Source organism: Bombina bombina, chromosome 6 (assembly GCF_027579735.1).
Source record: "Bombina bombina isolate aBomBom1 chromosome 6, aBomBom1.pri, whole genome shotgun sequence".
NCBI classification, from domain to species: Eukaryota; Metazoa; Chordata; class Amphibia; order Anura; family Bombinatoridae; genus Bombina; species Bombina bombina.
Window position 1 is genome coordinate 813,565,886 of NC_069504.1, and position 21,873 is coordinate 813,587,758.

At 37.5% G+C, this 21,873-nt stretch overlaps 1 protein-coding gene across 1 annotated transcript; it reads left to right on the forward strand.

Annotated features, from left to right (window-relative positions):
- The first annotated feature begins 5,180 nt into the window (after window positions 1–5,180).
- RLN3 (relaxin 3) lies at window positions 5,181–11,064 on the forward strand. Its single transcript, XM_053716092.1, has 2 exons — window positions 5,181–5,361; window positions 10,641–11,064. Exons 1-2 carry the CDS (start codon window positions 5,181–5,183, stop codon window positions 10,922–10,924), a joined length of 465 nt encoding a protein of 154 aa, XP_053572067.1. The 3' UTR covers window positions 10,925–11,064.
- The last annotated feature ends 10,809 nt before the right edge of the window (window positions 11,065–21,873 follow it).

Below are 21,873 nucleotides of genomic sequence, written 5' to 3' on the forward strand. Positions count from 1 at the left end.
CTGAAAGACTTATGATTGCCTATATCTTTGTATGTAACTACAATCTTTCGCAAGAATGCCGCTTGTTATATGTTGTTAATTATTTCTTTTCAACGACAATAAAGCTTGTTTTAAAAAAAAACATAAAAAAACTGTGGTATTGGTATTAGTTAATTTGTTCTTTCTACTAATCCTCTGAAAAGGGCTGTTTTATTGACGGATAAAGACACACCTTTGCTAGTATGACAAGAAAAGAAGGGATTATTCAGGACAAGAACATGAATTAACCCCTTAATGACCAGACCATTTTTTAATTTTCTTACCCTTAAAGGGACATGAAACCCACATTTTTTCTTTCATGATTCAGATGGAGAATACAATTTTAAAGAACTTTCCAATTTACTTCTATTATCTAATTTGTTTCATTCTCTTGGTATCATTTGTTGAAGTAGCAGCAATGCACTAATGGTTTCTAACTGAACTCATGAGTGAGCCAATCACAATTGATATATATATGCAGCTACCAATCAACAGCTAGAACCTAAGTTCTCTGCTGCTCCTTAGCTTTCCTAGATAAAGCTTTCAGCAAAGGATAACAATAAAAGGAAGCAAATTAAACAATAGAAGTAAATTGGAAAGTTGTTTAAAATTGTATTCTCTATCTGAATCATGAAAGAAAAATTTTGGGTTTCATGTCCCTTTAAGGACAAATGCTATTTTTACATTTCTGCAGTGTTTGGCTGTAATTTTCCTCTTACTCATTTACTGTACCCACACATATTATATACCGTTTTTTCTCGCCATTAAATGGACTTTCTAAAGATACCATTATTTTTATCATATCTTATCATTTACTATAAAAGAATGATAAAATATGAGGAAAAAATGGAAAAAAAACACTTTTTCTAACTTTGATCCCAAAATCTGTTACACATCTACAACCACCAAAAAACACCCATGCTAAATAGTTTCTAAATTTTGTCCTGAGTTTAGAAATACCCAATGTTTACATGATCTTTGCTTTTTTTGCAAGTTATAGGGCAATAAATACAAGTAGCACTTTGCTATTTCCAAACCACTTTTTTTCAAAATTAGCGATAGTTACATTGGAACACTGATATCTTTCAGGAATCCCTGAATATCCATTGACATGTATATATTTTATTTTTAGAAGACAACCCAAAGTATTGATCTAGGCCCATTTTGGTATATTTCATGCCACCATTTCACCGCCAAATGCGATCAAATAAAGAAAAAAGTTCACTTTTTCACAAATTTTGTCACAAACTTTAGGTTTCCCACTGAAATTATTTATAAACAGCTTCTGCAATTATGGCACAAATGGTTGTAAATGCTTCTCTGGGATCCCCTTTTTTCAGAAATAGCAGACCTATATGGATTTGGGATTGCTTTTTGGTAATTAGAAGGCCGCTAAATGCTGCTGCGCACCACACGTGTTTTATGCCCAGCTGTGAAGGGGTTAATTAGGGAGCTTGTAGGGTTAATTTTAGCTTTAGTGTAGTATAGTAGACAACCCCAAGTATTGATCTAGGCCCATTTTGGTATATTTCATGCCACCATTTCACAGCCAAATGCGAGCAAATAAAAATAAAACTTTACATTTTTCACAATTTTAGGTTTCGCACTGAAATTATTTACAAACAGCTTGTGCAATTATGGCACAAATTGTTGTAAAAGCTTCTCTGTGATCCCCTTTGTTCAGAAATAGCAGACTTATATGGCTTTGGCTTTGCGTTTTGGTAATTAGAAGGCCGCTAAATGCTGCTGCGCACCACACGTGAATTATGCCCAGCAGTGAAGGAGTTAATTAGGTAGCTTGTAGGGAGCTTGCAGAGTTAATTTTAGCTTTAGTGTAGATATCAGCTTCCCACCTCACATATCCTACCCCTGATCCCTCCCAAACAGCTCTCTTCCCTCCCCCACCCCACAATTGTCCCTGCCATCTTAAGTACTGGCAGAAAGTCTGCCAGTACTAAATAAAAGGATTTTTATTTTATTTTATTTTTTAAAAATATTTATTCAGCTGTGATGGACCCCTGCCTTAGCCCCCAACCTCCCTGATCCCCCCCCCCCCCCCCAAACCGCTCTCTAACACTCCCTGCTTTGCCGCCATCTTGGGTACTGGCAGCTGCCAGTACCCAGTTTGCCCCCAAAAACAACAGTATTTTTTGTTTTTTCTTTTGACCTTCAAACTTTTTCTGTAGTGTAGCAGCCCCCCTCAATACCCCCATCCCCCTCCCCCTCCCAGATCCTTTTATAGTTCATTTTATTTAACTTTTTCCCCTCTCCCTCTTATGATCTCATTGGTGTCAGTGGCTAATGCACGTGCGCCCCCGCAGGCCCCCCCCCGCATGCTCCCGGCACCCGGCGTGCACATTGCACTTACAGGAACCGGATACCGGGTAGCGATGGGCCGCCCACCCGCCTCCTTGCTACGCTCCCACCCACCAACGAACGGCACCATTGCTACCGGTGGCTCTCTCTGCATCGGAGGTTTGCAAAAAGGTATTGCAGGATGCCTCCATATCGAGGCATCACTGTAATACCCTGAGAGCTGCTGGAAGCGATTGCATTCGCTTCCAGCACTCTGTTAGACAATTGACGTACCAGGTACATCTATTGTCATTAACTGTTAGTTTTTGCATGACGTACCTGGTACGTCAGTTGTCATTAAGGGGTTAAATAAAACCTAAAGGGACATGAAACCTATTTTTTTTTCATGATTTAGAAAGACCATGCAATTTTAAACAACTTTCTATTTTACTTCTATTATCTGTTTTGCTTCATTCTCTTGATATCCTTTGCTGAAAAGCAAATCTAGATAAGCGTAGTAGATGCTGATTGGTGGCTGCACATAGATGCCTTATGTGATTGGCTCATCCATGTGCATTGCTATTTCTTCAGCAAAGGATATCTAAAGAATGAAGCAAGTTAGATAATATGGGGGATATTTATCTAAGGTCTGGCGGACCTCGCTGAATGCAGAAAGCAATACGCTCTCCATATTCAGCATTGCACCAGCAGCTCTTGTGGGCCGCCAGCAGGGAGGTGTCAATCAACCCGATCATACTCAATCAGGTTGATTTTCAGAGATGTGTGTCCGCCTGCTCAGAGCAGGCAGACAGGTTACGGAGCCGTGGTAGATTATTGAGCTTGATAAATGGGCCCCTATAAGTAAATTGGAATGCTGTTTAAAATTGTATTCTCTACCTGAATCATGAAAGAAAAATTTTGTGTTTAGTGTCCCTTTAAATACATTTTGAAATCCTCTTTTAGATGAAACAATAGGAGGAAAATGACTAGATTATCCCTTTAATGCAGACAATGTATTCTGTATTAATTTGCATTATTAAGACTGTCACCATATTATTGGATCTGTGCTGTATCATTATGTATAACTGTAAGATATTGTATGCATCATTAAAACAAAAGTATAACGTACCAGGGCAAATTAACCTATATTGCCACTCTTAAAAGTACCTCCTTCCAAGATACTACATAGCTAAGATAATATTAATACAAAAAGGAAGAGGGCGCTTCCAGCTATAGGATAATGGAGCAATGAACACCTTAACCCAAGGTTAGACAAAAAATATCTTATTAAGGACCATTTAGGCCAAAAATAAATAAATGGATAAGAAGGCACTTAAGCAATGGATTCACTACGTTAATATAAAAAGCAATCGTCTAGCTGACAATTGGATTTATCAGTACATTCAAGAGACTAGTTACTCTATATCTAATTCAAAAATATTTTGAAATTCATCCGGATAGGAAATATAAAACATATGAATAGCTTATGAAACATATAAAAATGCAAAAAGTAATATTTCATAAATGTAGCAATCTTAAATATTTCATAAATGTAACGATCTGAAACAATTCATGATTATAATGATCATTTAATATAAAATTAATGTAGCACGAGTAAAACAAACAATAAGAAATCTCTGAGTTAAACAATTTAGAACAATTAATTATTAAGAGGAAATAAATTTTCTTCGAAATAGATATTTCTAAGCCAAAACAGATATGTTTCATAAGCTATTCATATGTTTTATATTTCCTATCCGGATGAATTTAAAAATATTTTTGAATTAGATATAAAGTAACTAGTCTCTTGAATGTACTGATAAATCCAATTGTCAGCTAGACGATTGCTTTTTATATTAACGTAGTGAATCCATTGATTAAAGGGACAGTCAACCATAGAATTGTTATTGTTTTAAAAGATAGATAATCCCTTTATTACCCATTCCCCAGTTTTGCATAACCAACACAGTTATATTAATGTACTTTTTACCTTTGTGATTACCTTGTATCTAGGAACCTTCTTCCAGCCCCCTGATCACATGACTGTGACTGTTTATTATCTATTGTCTTACATTTAGCATTGGTTTGTGCTAGATCTTAAATAACCCCCTGTGCCTGAACACAGCGTTATCTATATGGCCCACGTGTACTTTCTGTCTCTTTGTGTTGAAAAGAGATTTAAAAAGCATGTGATAAGAGGCAGCCCTCAAAGGCTTAGAAATTAGCATATGAGCCTACCTATGTTTAGTTTAAACTAAGAATACCAAGAGAAAAAAGCAAATTTGATGATAAAAGTAAATTGAAAAGTCAATTAAAATTAAAAGTCCTATCTGAATAATGAAAGTTTAATTTATACTTGACTGTCCCTTTAAGTGCCTTCTTATCCATTTATTTATTTTTTGGCCTAAATGGTCCTTAATAAGATATTTTTTGTCTAACCTTGGGTTAAGGTGTTCATTGCTCCATTATCCTATAGCTGGAAGCGCCCTCTTCCTTTTTGTATTAATTGTATGTATCATTGTACCTACAGTTAATAAAGTTTTATATGATTCCTATCATCCTTTACTCTTTCATTTTTTTTTTAACTGCCCTTCTAAAGAGAATGTAGTTGTTTAGTACTTTGTAATTTTCAGTAATAATCAGGGTGATAGATGCCACAAACGAGCTTGGAATAATTCCCTCGCTGATTATACCATTAAAAGGTTATCTCTGTTCTCAGAGCCAGGTCTGTATGAAGTGTGATGCAGGGAGCATGTCCTTATCTCTTTGTTCAAGCCCACAGTATAAGCTTATAAGAGGGTCAACATTCATAGGAAGCATGCAGATCTGCCCGCACCTTGTATTAGAGCCAACAAAATTCTGACAGCATGCAGCTTGCTTCACCTGCCATCTTAACAGCATTATGGCTCCTTGCGTGGCATAGTGGAACCCAAGCTACTTCCAGAGTACCCTCTTTTGGGGTGAAGCTGTGCGGGAGAGAGTTCATACGAGCAGTCATCTTTACTTGTGGGGGGTCACGTTGGAGAAGAAATGAAGCCATCCAGACAGGTAAATTAAATTATATATATATATATATATATATATATATATATATATATATATATATATATATATATATATATATCTTTTAGAGTTGCCAACTGTCCGGGAATGATCAGGTTTCTATTTGTGTGTTCGGGTTTGAAACTGAGGCCCGGACATGCAAATTGGTAGGAAACAGCCACAGCCAAAAAAAGGTGACATTATGCATTTGCAACATAATATTGCACATGACTACAGGTATTTCTCTCTAGTGTGTGTGTGTGTGTCTTTGTGTGGGAATGAGTTTGTGTGTGTAAGAGTGAGTCTATTTAAATGTGTGTGGAGAGCATTAGTGTATTTGTGTGTGTGTGTCTATTTGTGTGTGTGTGTGTCTTTATGTGTGTGTGTGTTAGAGTGTGTTAGTGTGTTAGAGTGTGACTGAGAGTGTGAGAGTGTGTGTGTGAGTGTGTGTTAGAGTGTGTGTGTGTGAGATAGAGAGTGCGTGAGTGTGAAAATATATGTGTGAGTTTGTGTTTATGTGCTATTTGTGCAAAAAGATGTTTGTTGTGCTGTGCACGGCACTAGAGTGTTCATTTTTTGGCCTGAACTAAAGGTGGCAACCCTACAATCTATCTGTCTGTCCATCTGTCTGTATGTGTGTCTGTCTGCCTATCTCTTTAAAGAAAACATATGTACTCCTCTGCTCCAGCAGAAATCACTGGTAGGTCTTTTTTGGAAATATATGCAGCTGTGCTATACAATGTTGTATTGTGTGTCCCTATTTTTACAGTAGAGGAGTTCTTCTTCCTCATCCTTTTACTCACCAAAGCTGGTTTATCTATCTATCTATCTATCTATCTATAATATCATATATATACCCCGAAGAAATAACTTGCACCCGGTATCTTCAATAGGGATGTTACCACTTTCACTTATTCACATATTGTGGTACACTTCACATCCGAATACATCCAACATTTCGGTCCCAGGTGGATAAAGGTCTCAGGTGGAGACCTGATGTATTTGGATGTGAAGTGTACCACAATATGTGAATAAAGTGGTGACATCCCTATTGAAGAAACCGGGTGCAAGTAATTTCTTTGGAGTGTGTTTGGAGACTCTGCACCGGCCATTGTTACCCTACAGGGAGTGTTAAGGTTATGTAAGATAACATATATATTATTATAGCCCTATTTGATTATGAATGGTATTGGTGTATTCATCCAGTAAAACAAAATGAGTAGTAGTAAACGTAGGAACACTTAAAGGGACATGCCACCCACATTTTTTCTTTTATGATTTAGAAAGAGAATGCAATTATAAACATCTTTCTAATTTACTTATATTATCTAATTTGTTTTAGTCTCTTGATATTCTTTGATGAAAAGCATATCTAGATATGCTCACTAGCTGCTGATTGGTTGCTGCACATAGAAGCCTCGTGTGATTGGCTCACCATGTGCATTGCTTTTTCTTCAACTAAGGATATCTAGAAAATGAAGCAAAATAAATAATGGAAGTAAATTGTAATGTTGTTTAAATTTCTATTCTCTATCTGAATCATGAAAGAAAGATTTTGGGTTTAGTGGCCCTTTAAATGGACAAAAAAAAAGAATGTTCTATATAATGATTTATGTTTGACTATATGCTCCTTGTCTGCTTTGTTAATGGCTTCTAAATACTGCATGGACTGTGGAAGTCGCAATTAAACTTTAAAGGGATCTTAAACACTAAAAACATTTTATGCACATTCCTCAAATTATGGTTTCTGCCATTTTGGAACTTATGTCTCTCTGCTGGTATCTGTAGGAGAGTTGCTGCTCATGTGCAAACACATCAGCCCTGGAATGCACTGATAGCTAGATTCAACATGGTTCATCACGTTTGGGAACGCAACAATAAAGTGCACACTCTGCTCTCAAACCCTGGACTAGTGCTCATATTTGGAAGTGCATTATCTGTTGTCATTAGGTTATTACAAATGAGTGCGGGAGAAATTAATGTTCCCCGACCGCACAATAAAACTACACATACTCTGTCTACATATACTTATTAGACCTACTGTAAAGTACGTTTGTGGATGACATGAGCTTGCTAAAATGCGTTACTTCTATGCATGTTTTGAAGACTACACAGATACTCATCACAATGATAACCTAAGTTACAACATGCTGTACACTGTACTGTGTAGATCACGTAGGTGGTGTTTACAACTTTTCAAAGTGCCCAGTTTATTCTGCATCTCATAACAAGTGTAATGTTGTTTACTATTTGTGGAGCATGATTAATTAGAAAAAATAATTAAATAAATAAATGGTTTATTAAAGGGAAACTGAAGTCAAAATTAAACTTTCATGAATCAGATAGAACATGCTATTCTAAACAACTTTCCAATTTACTTCCATTAACAAAATGTGCAGTCTTTTTATACTTACACTTTTTGAGTCACCAGCTCCTACTGAGCATGTGCAAGAATTCACATAATATACGTAAATGCATTTGTGATTGGCTGATGGCTGTCCCATGATTGCAGTGGGAGTGGAAATAGACATAACTTTAAAATTTGTCCGAGAAAAATCTACTACTCATTTAAAGTCCAGACTAACAGGCCCATTTATCAAGCTCCGTATGGAGCTTGAAGGGCCGTGTTTCTGGCGAGTCTTCAGACTCGCCAGAAACACAACTTATGAAGCAGCGGTCTAAAGACCGCTGCTCCATAACCCTGTCCGCCTGCTCTGAACAGGCGGACAGGAATCGCCGGACATCAACCCGATCGAATACGATTGAGTTGATTGACAGCTCCCTGCTGGCGGCCGATTGGCCGCGAGTCAGCAGGGGGCGGCGTTGCACCAGCAGCTCTTGTGAGCTGCTGGTGCAATGTTAAATGCGGAGAGCGTATTGCTCTCCGCATTTAGCGAGGTCTTGCGGACCTGATCCGCAGTGTCGGATCAGGTCCGCAAGCCCTTTGATAAATGGGCCTGATAAAGTGCTATTGCATTGTCTTGTTATCATACATTTGTTGATTATGCAAAACTACTGTATTTACTGGTACTTTAAGTGATTTGTGAGATGTTTAAGGGGATACCAAGAGAAAGATGTCAATTTGAAAATTAGATCTTCCAGAGTGTCTGCCACCTGATGATGAAGTTCCTGCTGTGTTCAGTTTGACCTACCTACCTGCAATTGTATGATTCAAACCAAAGCTAAGTATTGCTCAATGAATAATCATTGCTGTGTTTAGAATACGTTTACAATAGAAGTGATATTATTTAACAGAATTTATGGCGTCCATCCATTTTCACTACTAATAGGCTCTTCCTGGTGCGACAAGCATTTGCATAAATGCTTCTAGTAAAAGTTATTATTGTATTTCAGCAGCATACTTACATATGCCGTGAGTATCCCCTGTACCAGCATTCAAACTTCACCCCCTCTCAGAGAGTTTGCAGCGGTGTGTATTAGGCCAGTAAATCTGTGTAATACAAGCCACCTGAGGTGTGGTATTTGAATGATGTTGCTTTTCAACTACACCCAAGAGAAAGACGTAAATTTGATAATAGCAATAAATTGAAAGTTTTTTTTATTTTATTTTTTATTTCACACTTTCTGTATCATGAAAGAAAAAAAGCCTTTACACGTTCTACATTTTAGAAACAGATTCTATACACTTTTTAAAATTTTAGGAACAGGATCTTAAAGGGACACTGAACCCAAATTTTTCTTTTGTGATTCAGATAGAGCATTACATGTTAAGCAACTTTCTAATTTACTCCTATTATCAAATTTTCTTCATTCTCTTTTTATCTTTATTTGAAATGCAAGAATGTAAGTTTAGATGCCGGCCCATTTTTGGTGAAAAACCTGGGTTGTCCTTGCTGATTGGTGGATAAATTCATCCACCAATAAAAAACTGCTGTCCAGAGTACTGAACCTAAAAAAAAAGCTTAGATGCCTTTCTTTTTCAAATAAAGATAGCAAGAGAACGAAGAAAAATTGATAATAGGAGTAAATTAGAAAGTTGCTTAAAATTGCATGTTCTCTCTGAATCACGAAAGAAAAAATTTGGGTTCAGTGTCCCTTTAAGGGTGACATTTTTTAATTACCTTGCTGCAAGGAATATTGACTAAATCTAACATAATAAAAAACACACAGAAACCAATTTCTTGGGAAAAGAAACCAACCCCAAAGGGGGAAAGGTTATGTTTATTAAACAATAACTTAACAAGTACAGTGCTACTTTAAAAAACTTCACTGAACAGCAAGCGGACCCTGTCCTACCCCTACTAAGGGGTGTGGCCGCCCTCTGAAAAAGGACACCCTCCCTTTCCTTTTATATGTCAGTATAGCTAAGAGGGCCACTGGAACTTTAGACTACTCTAATGTTGTCTGACGCACCACTGAAATTGACATTCGGAAAGGTGCCGCCACCTTTGCTCATTCCACAAAGGGGGTTGAGGAGCCTCCGGAACCACTAAGGCCAACGGTCCTCAGCCAAAAGACTGCTAGATCCAAAGGAGAGGCTCCATTCTACCAATTAAGGCACCCTGGACTTACAAAGATCTGAATGATAATACAGCCCCCTGCCAGGGTGATTGCTATGGTCAGCCAATGGCGCCCATCTGCATTCATTGCTCCTGAAAAAGAAAATAAATTGACTCAAGGTAAGGATAGAAACAGGAATAAAGACTTCCTGCCTGCCCAGACTTATATATCCCCCCTGACTCCTCCTCTCCTTACATCACAGGTACATACCACAACACTATCCGTTGCATGGCCAGGAAAAGAGCTAACCTTTAAGGCGCTAAGTCCTTAGACGACCCTCCACATACCTAAAAACTGGTGAAAACTGGCTAAATCCCACCACTGCTTTGGGGGGGGGGGTCCAAAAAAATTACACCAATGTCCTCTGTTCAGTAGGTCTGTTGCTGCTAGGATGGTCAATAATACTGTAAGTTGTAGCAATGAGGAGGTTGTTTATAAAATTGATGAATGCAGCTTCAGTAGAGCAAGTGGGAAGATAGACTGTAGTATGAATAAAAGAATAACTGAATATTATTATGAAATGGTAAATTGCTCTGCACAATTAATCATTTACAAATGATTTTTTTAAATGTGAGAACTACTAAGAATAAAAGTGAACTGATTTTTTTTTGAGTTGAGATACAAAAAAATTCTGGTTAGATGCCTGACAGGTCTATTGCTAGAAGCTATGCAAGTATCTGCCATATTGAGGAAATCAGCAGTTGTTCATCAGAATGTTGTAGGTTGTTGTAGATTTACTTTTTCTGTTCTCTTTTATTGCGCAGAAGACCCAGCAGAGTTAATCGGCAGCCTGGTTCCTACAGATGTGGATTCTGAAGAAATGTTAAGTGAGTGGGCCAGCAGCCTACGTATCCACAACAGTGAACTAATGGACTATGGAGCCTCCCAGGGCTGGAGAGACCTTTCTGGGATCAGGCGTGGAGTGGGAGCTGCAGCCGAGGACCCCTTGCGTGGAGTTGAAAGAAGGGGAAGGGAGGCAGCATTGGGTCTGTCTAACACATGTTGCAAATGGGGATGCAGTAAAAGTCAAATTAGTTCTCTTTGTTGAGACAGAGGCCAGCTAAATGATTAAATAGAGGTGGCAACATTTACTGGGATATTCATTTATGTCAGATGTATAGCAACACTTGTGTGTGATGGGATAACTGACTCACTTGTTCTAAAATACATTTCAATCTAATACTCTAATACTCTTGATGTCTCAGTCATTATTTGCACTGGATAAAATATTTTTCAACAAATGACATGTATGTAATGTACGTAGCAGTATATAATTATATCTCTTCAGTAGCTGTTCAATATATATTGTATATACAGGTGACCCTCGGTTTACAACGGTTCAATTTACACCGTTTCAGAATAACAACCTTTTTTTCCAGTCATGTGACTACTATTGAAAAGCATTGAGAAGCAGTGCATTGATAAAAATAGCCAGTAGGTGGAGCTGTCCGCTTGTGTTGCAGCAAAGCCAAGCAAGCTGAAATTAATCAGTTTAACCAGACCTGAGCTACAGAGCAGATTTCAAAGGAACTAGATCTTCCTGTATATAAATCAGTCCAGATTGGAATGCATAGAAAGAACTGTTTGCAGAAAAATGCAAGTGAAGTCTGTGTTGTATGATTATTTTATTAGGTTTATAATGCTGTTTTGAAAATGTTTTTGTTCATTTAACTTAGTTTAATGATATATTCTGTGTTGTGTGATTATTTTATTAGGTTTATAATGATGTTTAGCATTTAAAGTCTTCATTTCAAAGCTTTAAAAATAATGTATTAGGTGTTACTTATGGCAATTTTGAGAGGGGCCTGGAACCTAACTCCCTCACTTCCCATTGACTTACATTATAAACTGGGTTTCAACTTACAATGGTTTCGATTTACAACCATTCCTTCTGGAACCTAACTCCGGCGTAAACTGAGGGCTACCTGTATATATATATATAATCTTTTATTTAGGTTTTTAAACAGATATTACATACAGTATTTGCAATGACATACAAAATACAATCTCACAGGCAATTTTCAAAACAGAATGCCAAAAATAACAGAAATGTATAGGATTGTCTGAAAAAGAAATGATAAAGTTGTAACATAAACCTCTATTTTAGTGTGTAATATCATCCTACTGGTCAAGAGGCCACACTTGGACCTGTAAAAATTCACAAAAAATGATGGAAGAAGTGTAGCTTGTATAGAATAATCCACATAGCATCCTAGTGCTGTAGGTAACTTTTGAACTTAGGTATGAGAAATAACTAAATATTTCGATAAACATTAAAGGGACATAAAATACGTTGGGATAGAGACAGAATATAATAATATGTACTTTAATTACTTTACCTGCAAATTTATACTGCAGTGCCTGGCCATTAACCCTTTCTTTTAAGTTTCAGAATTGCACAGCTCTACCTCCCCCACACATTTCCGTCTATGGCTGTATCTATCTCCACCTTTGATTTGGTAGAATGCAAGATTGTAACACTCATTATGTGCTGGAGCATGCCTAGAAGCAAATAAGCAGCTGTGAACTCAGTTGAAATACAATGCCTGAGTTTCTGATGCTAAACACTGATAAGGGGGGGGTGGATCAGTCTACTCCAGACAGCTTGGCTATAATTTTACGTATTTTGAAAATTATTTTAAAATACTTGACAGCACATTTTAAACAATTTTTATGCACAGATCTTAACATGTTTTATGGCACTTAAAGGGCCAAATTAGGAGTGAAGCGCTATTTAATGCTCCTGCTTGAGCGTTAACTGCGCTAGAAGTAAGCTTTTTGCATGTGTAAGGGAGCGCTCATATTACAAATTGAAAGTAAAAAGTTATCACTCGCGTGCTAACCCAATGAGCACATGCATAAAAAAACCCATAATATCGCACGTGTGATAACCCAAAGTGGAAAAAACACCCCACTCGCGTGCAAATCCGATCGCCTATTCTCAAGTGCGCTAACCTAACATGAAAATATGAACATTTCACATTACAATGTTGTTCACATAGCAGAATATGTTCAATGTATTCATAAATACATATGTCTATATATATCTGATAGTATTTTGGTAAAATATATATCTATATCTATATATAAAGATGATTATATATAGGTATAGATATATACAGATATATATAGGAATATCTATTTACAAATACTTAGAATGTACTGTATTCTGCTATGTGAACAACATTGGAATTTCAATTATTTACAGTAAATACACACTATAAAACTTTATTAAATATGAATATTGCATAAATTAGTAAGTAAGTATGTTCGTGCTTTCATCTACTTAAGTGCAAAGGTCTCCAATGCACTTATATATATCTATGTCTATATATGTATACATATGTAAATATATACACATACATAAACATCTTTAGACATGTATATGTATGTATCTCAATGTAAAAACCCTTTTTTCCTTACACCTGAGACCTCATATCTTTGATACTGTCAGACAAAACAGAGCAGCACTCAGGATAAATACCTTACTTCAGTATACTGCAAAGAGAAATCAGACGTCTTCATGCTACGAAGCGCCGTTACATGCTTACCAATGATAATGTCACCCGCTGGTGCTAATACGAGCACTCCATCAATGCTCAAATTCAAAGATAATACCACATCCAAAACTGCACCAGACAATCACATGGCAGGTTATTCCTTAAAAACAAATCCTTTAATGGCATAATCCAAAAGTGAATACACTCAACAAAAAGCGATCAGGTCAAACATGTTTCGTATATTACATACTGCACTTTTTCAATGACCCTTAACTGGCAACTTATTAAGTAACATTATATAGCCAAAATAGCTCCTCCCATAAAAAACAGCGAACCAATCAAATATTACACCTTAAAGTGACAATTTCCTATCTTAAAGTATACAAAGTATTATTTTTTTTATATTGACTGGTAACTTATAATTGTTAAAAGGGAATAACTATTTATATACTTTAATCAACTATTTAGTTGAACTGCGGTATAATTAAACGACTGTTAAACATTTTTACTAGAACAATAAATTCTTACACAAACAATTTAACATCCCATTCTGAATTCAGACCTTTTGGCATAGTTGTCTTAGAATTGCTTCTCTATTACCCCCCTCTGGGGTATCTTGGAACCAATTGGATACCTTGGAATGCCAAAAGTGAACTATCCGAATTATGTTCCCTTTTAAAGTGTAATGATATAGGGGTAGTTGATTCGGGATCATCAATCGCTCTCAAATGCTCTAAAAAGTGATCCTTGAGGGGCCTATTAGTTATACCTACATAATGCTTATAGCACCCCCTATAGGTCAAAATATATATTACATGGCTTGTGTTACAGGTCAAATTTTGTCTTATATTGTAAACCTTTCCAGTTACCTGAAATGTAAATTCAGAACCAAATATGGCATAAGAACAAGATTTACATCTACAGCTACCACATTAATAAAAACCTGACTTCAATGATAGCCAATTTCCTTTCCTACATATAGGTAGCATGGAAGGTGACAACATATTGCCTAGAGTTTTCACCTTCCTAGATACAAAGTTACAACCCTCATTGATTATGTCACTGAGTTTATCATCTGTCTCCAAAATTGGTAAAGAAGTACGTATTATATTACAAATTTTGTGATATGCATTACTATAAGTAGTGATAAATTTAGGTTTCTTTACCATTGACATTTCTGACTTTCATTTTGACTTAAATAAAGATGCTCGATCCAAACCATTTACTTGACTCTTAACTACTTTTAAATTCTCTTTTTTTATACCCTCTTTCAATAAACCTATCTGTTTATTCTTTGGCCCGATATTCATAGTTTGTGGGATTAGTACAATTGCGCTTCACACGCATGTATTGGCTTTTTGGAATGGCATTAACAGTATGCTTAGGATGACATGACTTAGCATTTAAAATAGTGTTGCCAGCAGTTTCTTTACGTTATAACTCAACTTCTATACATTGTTTGATATTATTTGAAGTTAGATTAATATCCAAAAATGAAAGACAATCCTTACTATGTGAGAAAGTCAATTTTAATTTCAGATCATTATCCTGTAAACAGTACAAAAATAGTGGAATTCTCTCATCTGGCCCTTTCCATATAAATAATAAGTCATCGATATAGCGACCAAAATATAAAATATGTTCCTGAAAGGGGCTTATAAGAGGAGACAAGGTAGTGCTCAACACCTAAGCGGCAGACAAATATGATCCTCCTCAGGAAGTATCTGGCTTCTCGGTGACCGCATAGCCGACCCTCAAAGATCCATGACTTCTGAGTCTTCTGTCACCATGTGTTCAGAGCCATCCCTCTCAATTCTAGTAGATTCAATAAGACAGTGAGTGAAGGCTATCAAATCTGGCTATTACCCTGTGTTCAAAATATTTCGATAGAGCTTGCAAAGTAGTGTATATTTCATCCATGTTATACTATAGCTGTGTAACCTGGGGTGTTAAGTGCTGGGGGGGGGGGTGTTAAGTGCTCTAAGTAGGCTAATGGTCCTTATCTAGGCAAAAAAGGTGATCAATACAGCAAACTTATAGGATTCAGTTCAGCAAATGTTTAAACATGATGATGCTATAAACTCCAAGGGGTATATTTATTAATGTGCGAACAGACATGATACAATGTAGCGTATCATGTCCACCGCACATTGATAAATGCTGACAGCATCCGCTGTCTGCATTTATCATTGCACCAATCGTTCTTGTGAACTGCAGGCGCAATGCCACCCCCTGCAGATTTGCAGCCACTAGCAGCGGGTGTCAATCAACCCGATCGTATTCATTCGGGTTGATTTCTGTCCGGGGCCTCAGAGCTAGACCACTGCTTCATAACTTCTGTTTCCGGTGAGCCTTAATGCTGGTCGGAAACAAGGGGCATCAAGCTCCATACAAAGCTTAAAAAAATCGGCCCCCAAGAGATAACCGGCTGATTGCTTGGATCTCTTTTGCTGCCTCAGATATTGTGACCAGAGTGGGCCGCTGCTCAGACAAGCTCGCCCTTGTTTAATTTAATCTGAATTGAGAATGGGAGATTAATGTCAGATTTATATATGCTTAAAATAAAGTATAAGCACAGTATGCAAACAACAAAAAGGTGCGCGATAAAAGATTCTAAACAGTTTAACACTGTGTTTGCAAAGTCTTTTTAGGTTTTGTAAATCGAAAGCAATTCAGGAATATACCACCAGCAAAACCTGGTAGAATGTATTTTCCTAACCACCTTTGCTGTAATGAAAAGCAGTTCATTAGGCTCAGTAGCAGTGTTTTCACAATCTACTGCCCTATATAATGCTTGTGCTGTTCAACAAAGCCATGAGAACAAAACAAATTTGATAATAAAAGTAAAATAAAAATATGTAAAAAAATGAAATACTCTGAGGCCCATTTATCAAGCTCCGTCTTCAGAATCGCCAGAAACAGCAGTTATGAAGCAGCGGTCTAAAGACCGCTGCTCCATAACCCTGTCCGCTTGCTCTGAGCAGGCAGACAGAAATCGCCGCAATTCAATCCGATCGAGTATGATCAGGTTGATTGACACCTCCATGCTGGCGGCCCATTGGCCGCGAGTCTGCAGGGGGCGGCGTTGCTGGTGCAATGCTGAATACGGAGAAAGTATTGCTCTCCACATTCAGCGAGGTCTTGCGGACCTGATCCGCACTGTCGGATCAGGTCCGCAAGACCTTTAATAAATGGGCCTCAAAGTCTGAATCATGAGAGGAAAATGTTGGATTTTATATCCATTTTATGATGGAGACACTCCAGCCAGGGTGAGTGAAACAAGCTTAAAGTGAATGTCAATTTTGTCTTATTTTAAGCAATTTTAATATTGCTTTCAAGTTAATAAAGAAAACCGCCGCTTTATTTTTTTAAAAAAAACAAAGTAAAGGTTATATTTTTATTACCAAATTTGCTCCGTTTTAGGTAGCAGCTCCTCCCACCCGCAACTTCCGGATTTAATCCCCTGTAAGGTATACAGCAGTCCCACCCACTGTATACGTAAAGTCAATGCGCGCTCCCGGCTTTGCTATACACAGCGCATGCGTTGCGTACTTACCAAGCGCTCTGAAAAGTCCCATAAGTGTAATAGCTCATGCGCTAAATGTGAACGTGCGTGAGAGCTCTGTGTGACGGCTTCCAAACACAGGCGCATTACATACGAGTGACGTAGCCGAAAGGGGTTTGGTCCCCCCGTGGTTGATCGGATTATTGGTTGACACAAGCGAGCCTACAATGTCAATCATTAATCCAAGATGGCGGGCGGAGGATTGAGATGACGATCGTAATGAAATAAAGCTCAAATACTAGTTAATTAGAGGTTTGCTGAAAAAATGATGAATTAAAGTGGCAGTATTTTAAGGTCAGCTTTTAAGCAGTGTTTAGCATTGAGCTTGACTTTACATTCACTTTAATTTACAAAAGGTAATTTACAACAAAACGTAGGTAAAATACATGTTTACTTCATACTACTGCTTATGTACAGCACATGATTATGTGACCTAAGTAAAGATCTGTCTGAAATCATACACTGCTCTATAGACTTTTCAACTTTGAAAAATATTTCATAGTTTGCATATTTGATGATGTCATGGAAACAGCTGCTATAGAAGGACACTGGCTATAGCTTACAAATTGGTTCCTTTTTTATTGTTTTTATTTGAGATCTTAGTTGGAAATTTGTATTTCACAATATTTGATGTCAATTATGACTTGATTTTTGTGTTGCCAAAAGATGTTCTAAAAGAAAATGATTATATTTTTTGTAGCTTTTTCACTCCCTTTTTTTGTATGCTTTTTTTGTTTGCTTATTCATTCAGCTGACAGTATACATTACATAATAACCTTCTCCTCTGCGTTTCACCTGCTGCTGCTTATCTAGATCTTTTGAAAAGAGATGCCAATGTGAAGTTTATTTATATACATCTGTGTATTTTTATTACAGAAATCTATTCAGCAAGCCAGCAAGTGGAGATTTAACTGTGGCCCTTTTTTGAGAGCTCTATGCTGCTGATTCACAAAAACTCTATGAGCAAGATTACAAGTTGCGCGGCAATTCAGTTAACAAAACACTGCGCGCGTTATGGCTTTTTCGCATTTGAGGTTGGGCAGGTATTACAAGTTGCAAAATAACCCGAGTAAAGCAAACTGTGAAATTGCATGCACGTTTACGTATTCCCCATAGAAGTCAATGGAGAAGACATAAAAAAAACAACACAAAAACCCTAATATGTTGCGCAAAGCTCATGACGTATACAAACATATAATATACATATAAATCCATGTTTCTCTATGTATGTGTATGTATGTCAATGTAAAATCTCTGCCTCGACTTTTTTTCTAACACCCAAGATCTCCTATCTTTGAGCCCTTATAACTTTTGTGTGCGGAAAACTCAGAATACACTACTTGTAATCTTGCTGTATGGCTTGTAGTGAAATTATATTGCAGACCTCACAGGGACAGGCCTCAATACATTTTCTTAGAAAAGGTACAGAACCTAGAAGTCCCAGAAAGATGTAAGCTGTCTATAGAGAGTAATAAAGCTCTCTAGAATGCAGAATCACCCCGTAGAGGGTGAGGTTAGCAGTGAAGCACCTGGCACTGTTCTAAATCTCTTAAACAATTACAAATTAAAGGGACATTGTATTGAAAAAAAAATAAGATACTTTTTAATTAACGGACTGCCACTCTGTTGGTAAATACAGAATGTCAGTTTGCTGCCAGCAGATGGCGCTATGGAGAGAGATATAAGAGAATTAAAGGGACATAATACTCATATGCTAAATCACTTGAAACTGATGCAGTATAACTGTAAAAAGCTGACAGGAAAATATCACCTGAGCATCTCTATGTAAAAAAGGAAGATATTTTACCTCACAATCTCCTCAGCTCCGCAGAGTAAGTTCTGTGTAAAAAGTTATACTCAGCTGCTCCCAGCTGCAAGTAAAAAAAATAAAAATGAAGAAATGAACAGCAGCCAATCAGCATCAGCAGTGCTGAGGTCATGAACTCTTTTACTGTGATCTCATGACATTTGACTTAACTCTCTTGAGATTTCATTGTAAACTTCCCTAATCTGAATAGGGAAATAATATGAGAGTGCACGACGCTCATCCTTTCAGCTGTCCCAGGACAGACATACTAATATGCTTCTTAGAAATCCTTTACAATGGGATGTGGCTACTGAGGAACTTTTGAGGTAAAATATCTTTCTTTTTTACATAGAGATGTTCAGGTGATATTTTCTAGTCAGCTTTTTACAGCTATGCTGCATCACTTTCAAGTGTTTAAACATTTGGGTATTATGGCCCTTTAATATCACCTCTTGAAAAAGACTGCATGCTGGCGGTTGAAACGCGTTGAGGCCAATTGTGAGCTATCTGAGGATCCGTAGCATCTTGCAGTAAAGACATTGTGTATGCCTTTTCTAGCACAGCGATCGTAATTCAAGCCGCAAGTACGGAAGCCTGTGAAGGACAAAATCACACACGTAGTGAGTACTGCATTTGGAGACTCATTTGGAAGAAGGAAAGGGATGTTTTTTCCATACGGACTGCACCTTGCATACTTTGATTTCATTGATTGGGATATGTTGTACTGCCTAATAAAATTGTCAACATTGTAAGTGCAATCTAATAGTGTGGTGTGTCATATGTCTTATATCTGCACTTGAATCTGGTTGCGCTTTGTTTTCTAACAGATCTCTGGATAAGAGAATTAAAACCAGACAAACTATATATCCCGAATCTTACACTATTATGACAGAAATCTAGGGGTTCTAAGAACTGTACCACTTAAAAGGCCCTAAAAATGTTTCTTTCATTCCACCCCTGCCCTCTTCCTACATAGTCACCTATCTTCTCCATTCCTGCTTAGACCATCTACATAGTCCAGTCCCCCTTACACTAAATATACAGACTCAAATTCCCTCAATAATTCCTGCACCCCTGATATGCACCTCACACTGGGTATCCCACCCTTTGATGACTGATCGCTCATCCCCTCCTATTCTAATACACACATCCACACATATGCGTGCACATATATAGAGGCATGTACTAATATACTCAAACAAGGTCCCACAGACACATGCACACACATCCAGACACCAGTGGTATCTCTAGAAGTTAAGGGCAATAGAACATTTTTTAGACTAACGACCCTGCACTACTATGTGTTGTTGGTCCCAAGCGAAAACCACCACTAATCAATTCAGCAACACTAGTTGCTGTGTAACATTATTATTAACATTCTAGTTCTGCTAAATGGATCAGCATGTTATTAAAGCATGTAGATGTTTGACTAATATGGCCCTTTAAATGTAGGGGGCTCTTCCAGGAGGACTGGGTTGTACCATTAGTGGGGTGTGCTGTGGGCAGAACCAGGTATTCCATGGGCAGGGCTTGGTGGAGCTGGGGCGGAAAGCAAGGGATGACCACCGTTGGGGAAGCACATTGGGGCCTAGTGTCCCCCCTAGTGACACAACAACAAGACACCCACATGTACACATACAAACAGGAACTCATAGACACCCACATGTACACATACAAACAGGAACTCATAGACACCCACATGTACACATACAAACAGGAACTCATAGACACCCACATGTACACATACAAACAGGAACTCATAGACACCCACATGTACACATACAAACAGGAACTCATAGACACCCACATGTACACATACAAACAGGAACTCATAGACACCCACATGTACACATACAAACAGGAACTCATAGACACCCACATGTACACATACAAACAGGAACTCATAGACACCCACATGTACACATACAAACAGGAACTCATAGACACCCACATGTACACATACAAACAGGAACTCATAGATATCCACATGTACACATACAAACAGGAACTCATAGACACCCACATGTACACATACAAACAGGAACTCATAGATATCCACATGTACACATACAAACAGGAACTCATAGACACCCACATGTACTCATACAAACAGGAACTCATAGACAACCACAGGAAATCCATAGACATTCACATGCAAACATAGACACTGGCACATACAGTTCCATAATCATACATGTCACCACATAAGCTTTGGGTATAATGACAAGAGCTGCTGAACAAGTAGAGTGAAATAATGTAATAATCTGTTATAAAGAACACATTTGCACTCCGTGTATGATAAATAAAAAAAATACTTTATTAAACATATTTAAAAAAATAAAAAAAATACACAATAGCAACAACAAAGTATTGCAGAGATATTTTATTACAAAGATGAACTTTGCAGAATGCCGCTCCTGGTTCTACTGAGCAGGTCTGTTTTTTCCTAAGCACATCGCAGGCACGCTGTCTAGTCACAGTGCACCCGATTGCGCCATTAAACTGAATGTAGCTCGCTGCTGCTACCAGACAATGTGCAAAATTATATAACGTTACTTTGTAGGTTTACTGCCCCTTTAACTGTTCTTAAAGGGGCATTCCAGACAAAATTGGAATCCACATGGATGCATTTCAGTTTTCAATAGAATATACATGTGTTAGCAAAAATGCTTCTAATAAAAGCTATAACTGTTTCAAAAGTGTATTTAATGCACTGTGCACCAGCATTTTAAACATATCACTTGCTCAGAGAGCCTAAGGTGCTTGTACCATCTGGTAATGATTGAATTTTTAAATTGCTGACATGATACAGGCCCCATTGACACTCTGTGCAGTTGCATTATTAAAAATATCTAGCTATGCGTCACATGCACATGCAGAGAAAAAATATTATAGACATGAAACCCATTTTTTTTCATGATTCGGATAGAGAATACAATGTAAAAATGAAGTTTTCCATTTACCTCTATTATCAAATTTCCTTTGTTCTCTTGTTATTCTTTGTTGAAGAGATAACTAGAAAGGCAGCTTGCAAATGTCTGGAGCACTACCCAACAGGAACTAGTGCTGCCATCTAGTGCTCTTTCTAATGTATAACACTCTTGCAAAACTGCTGCCATATAGTA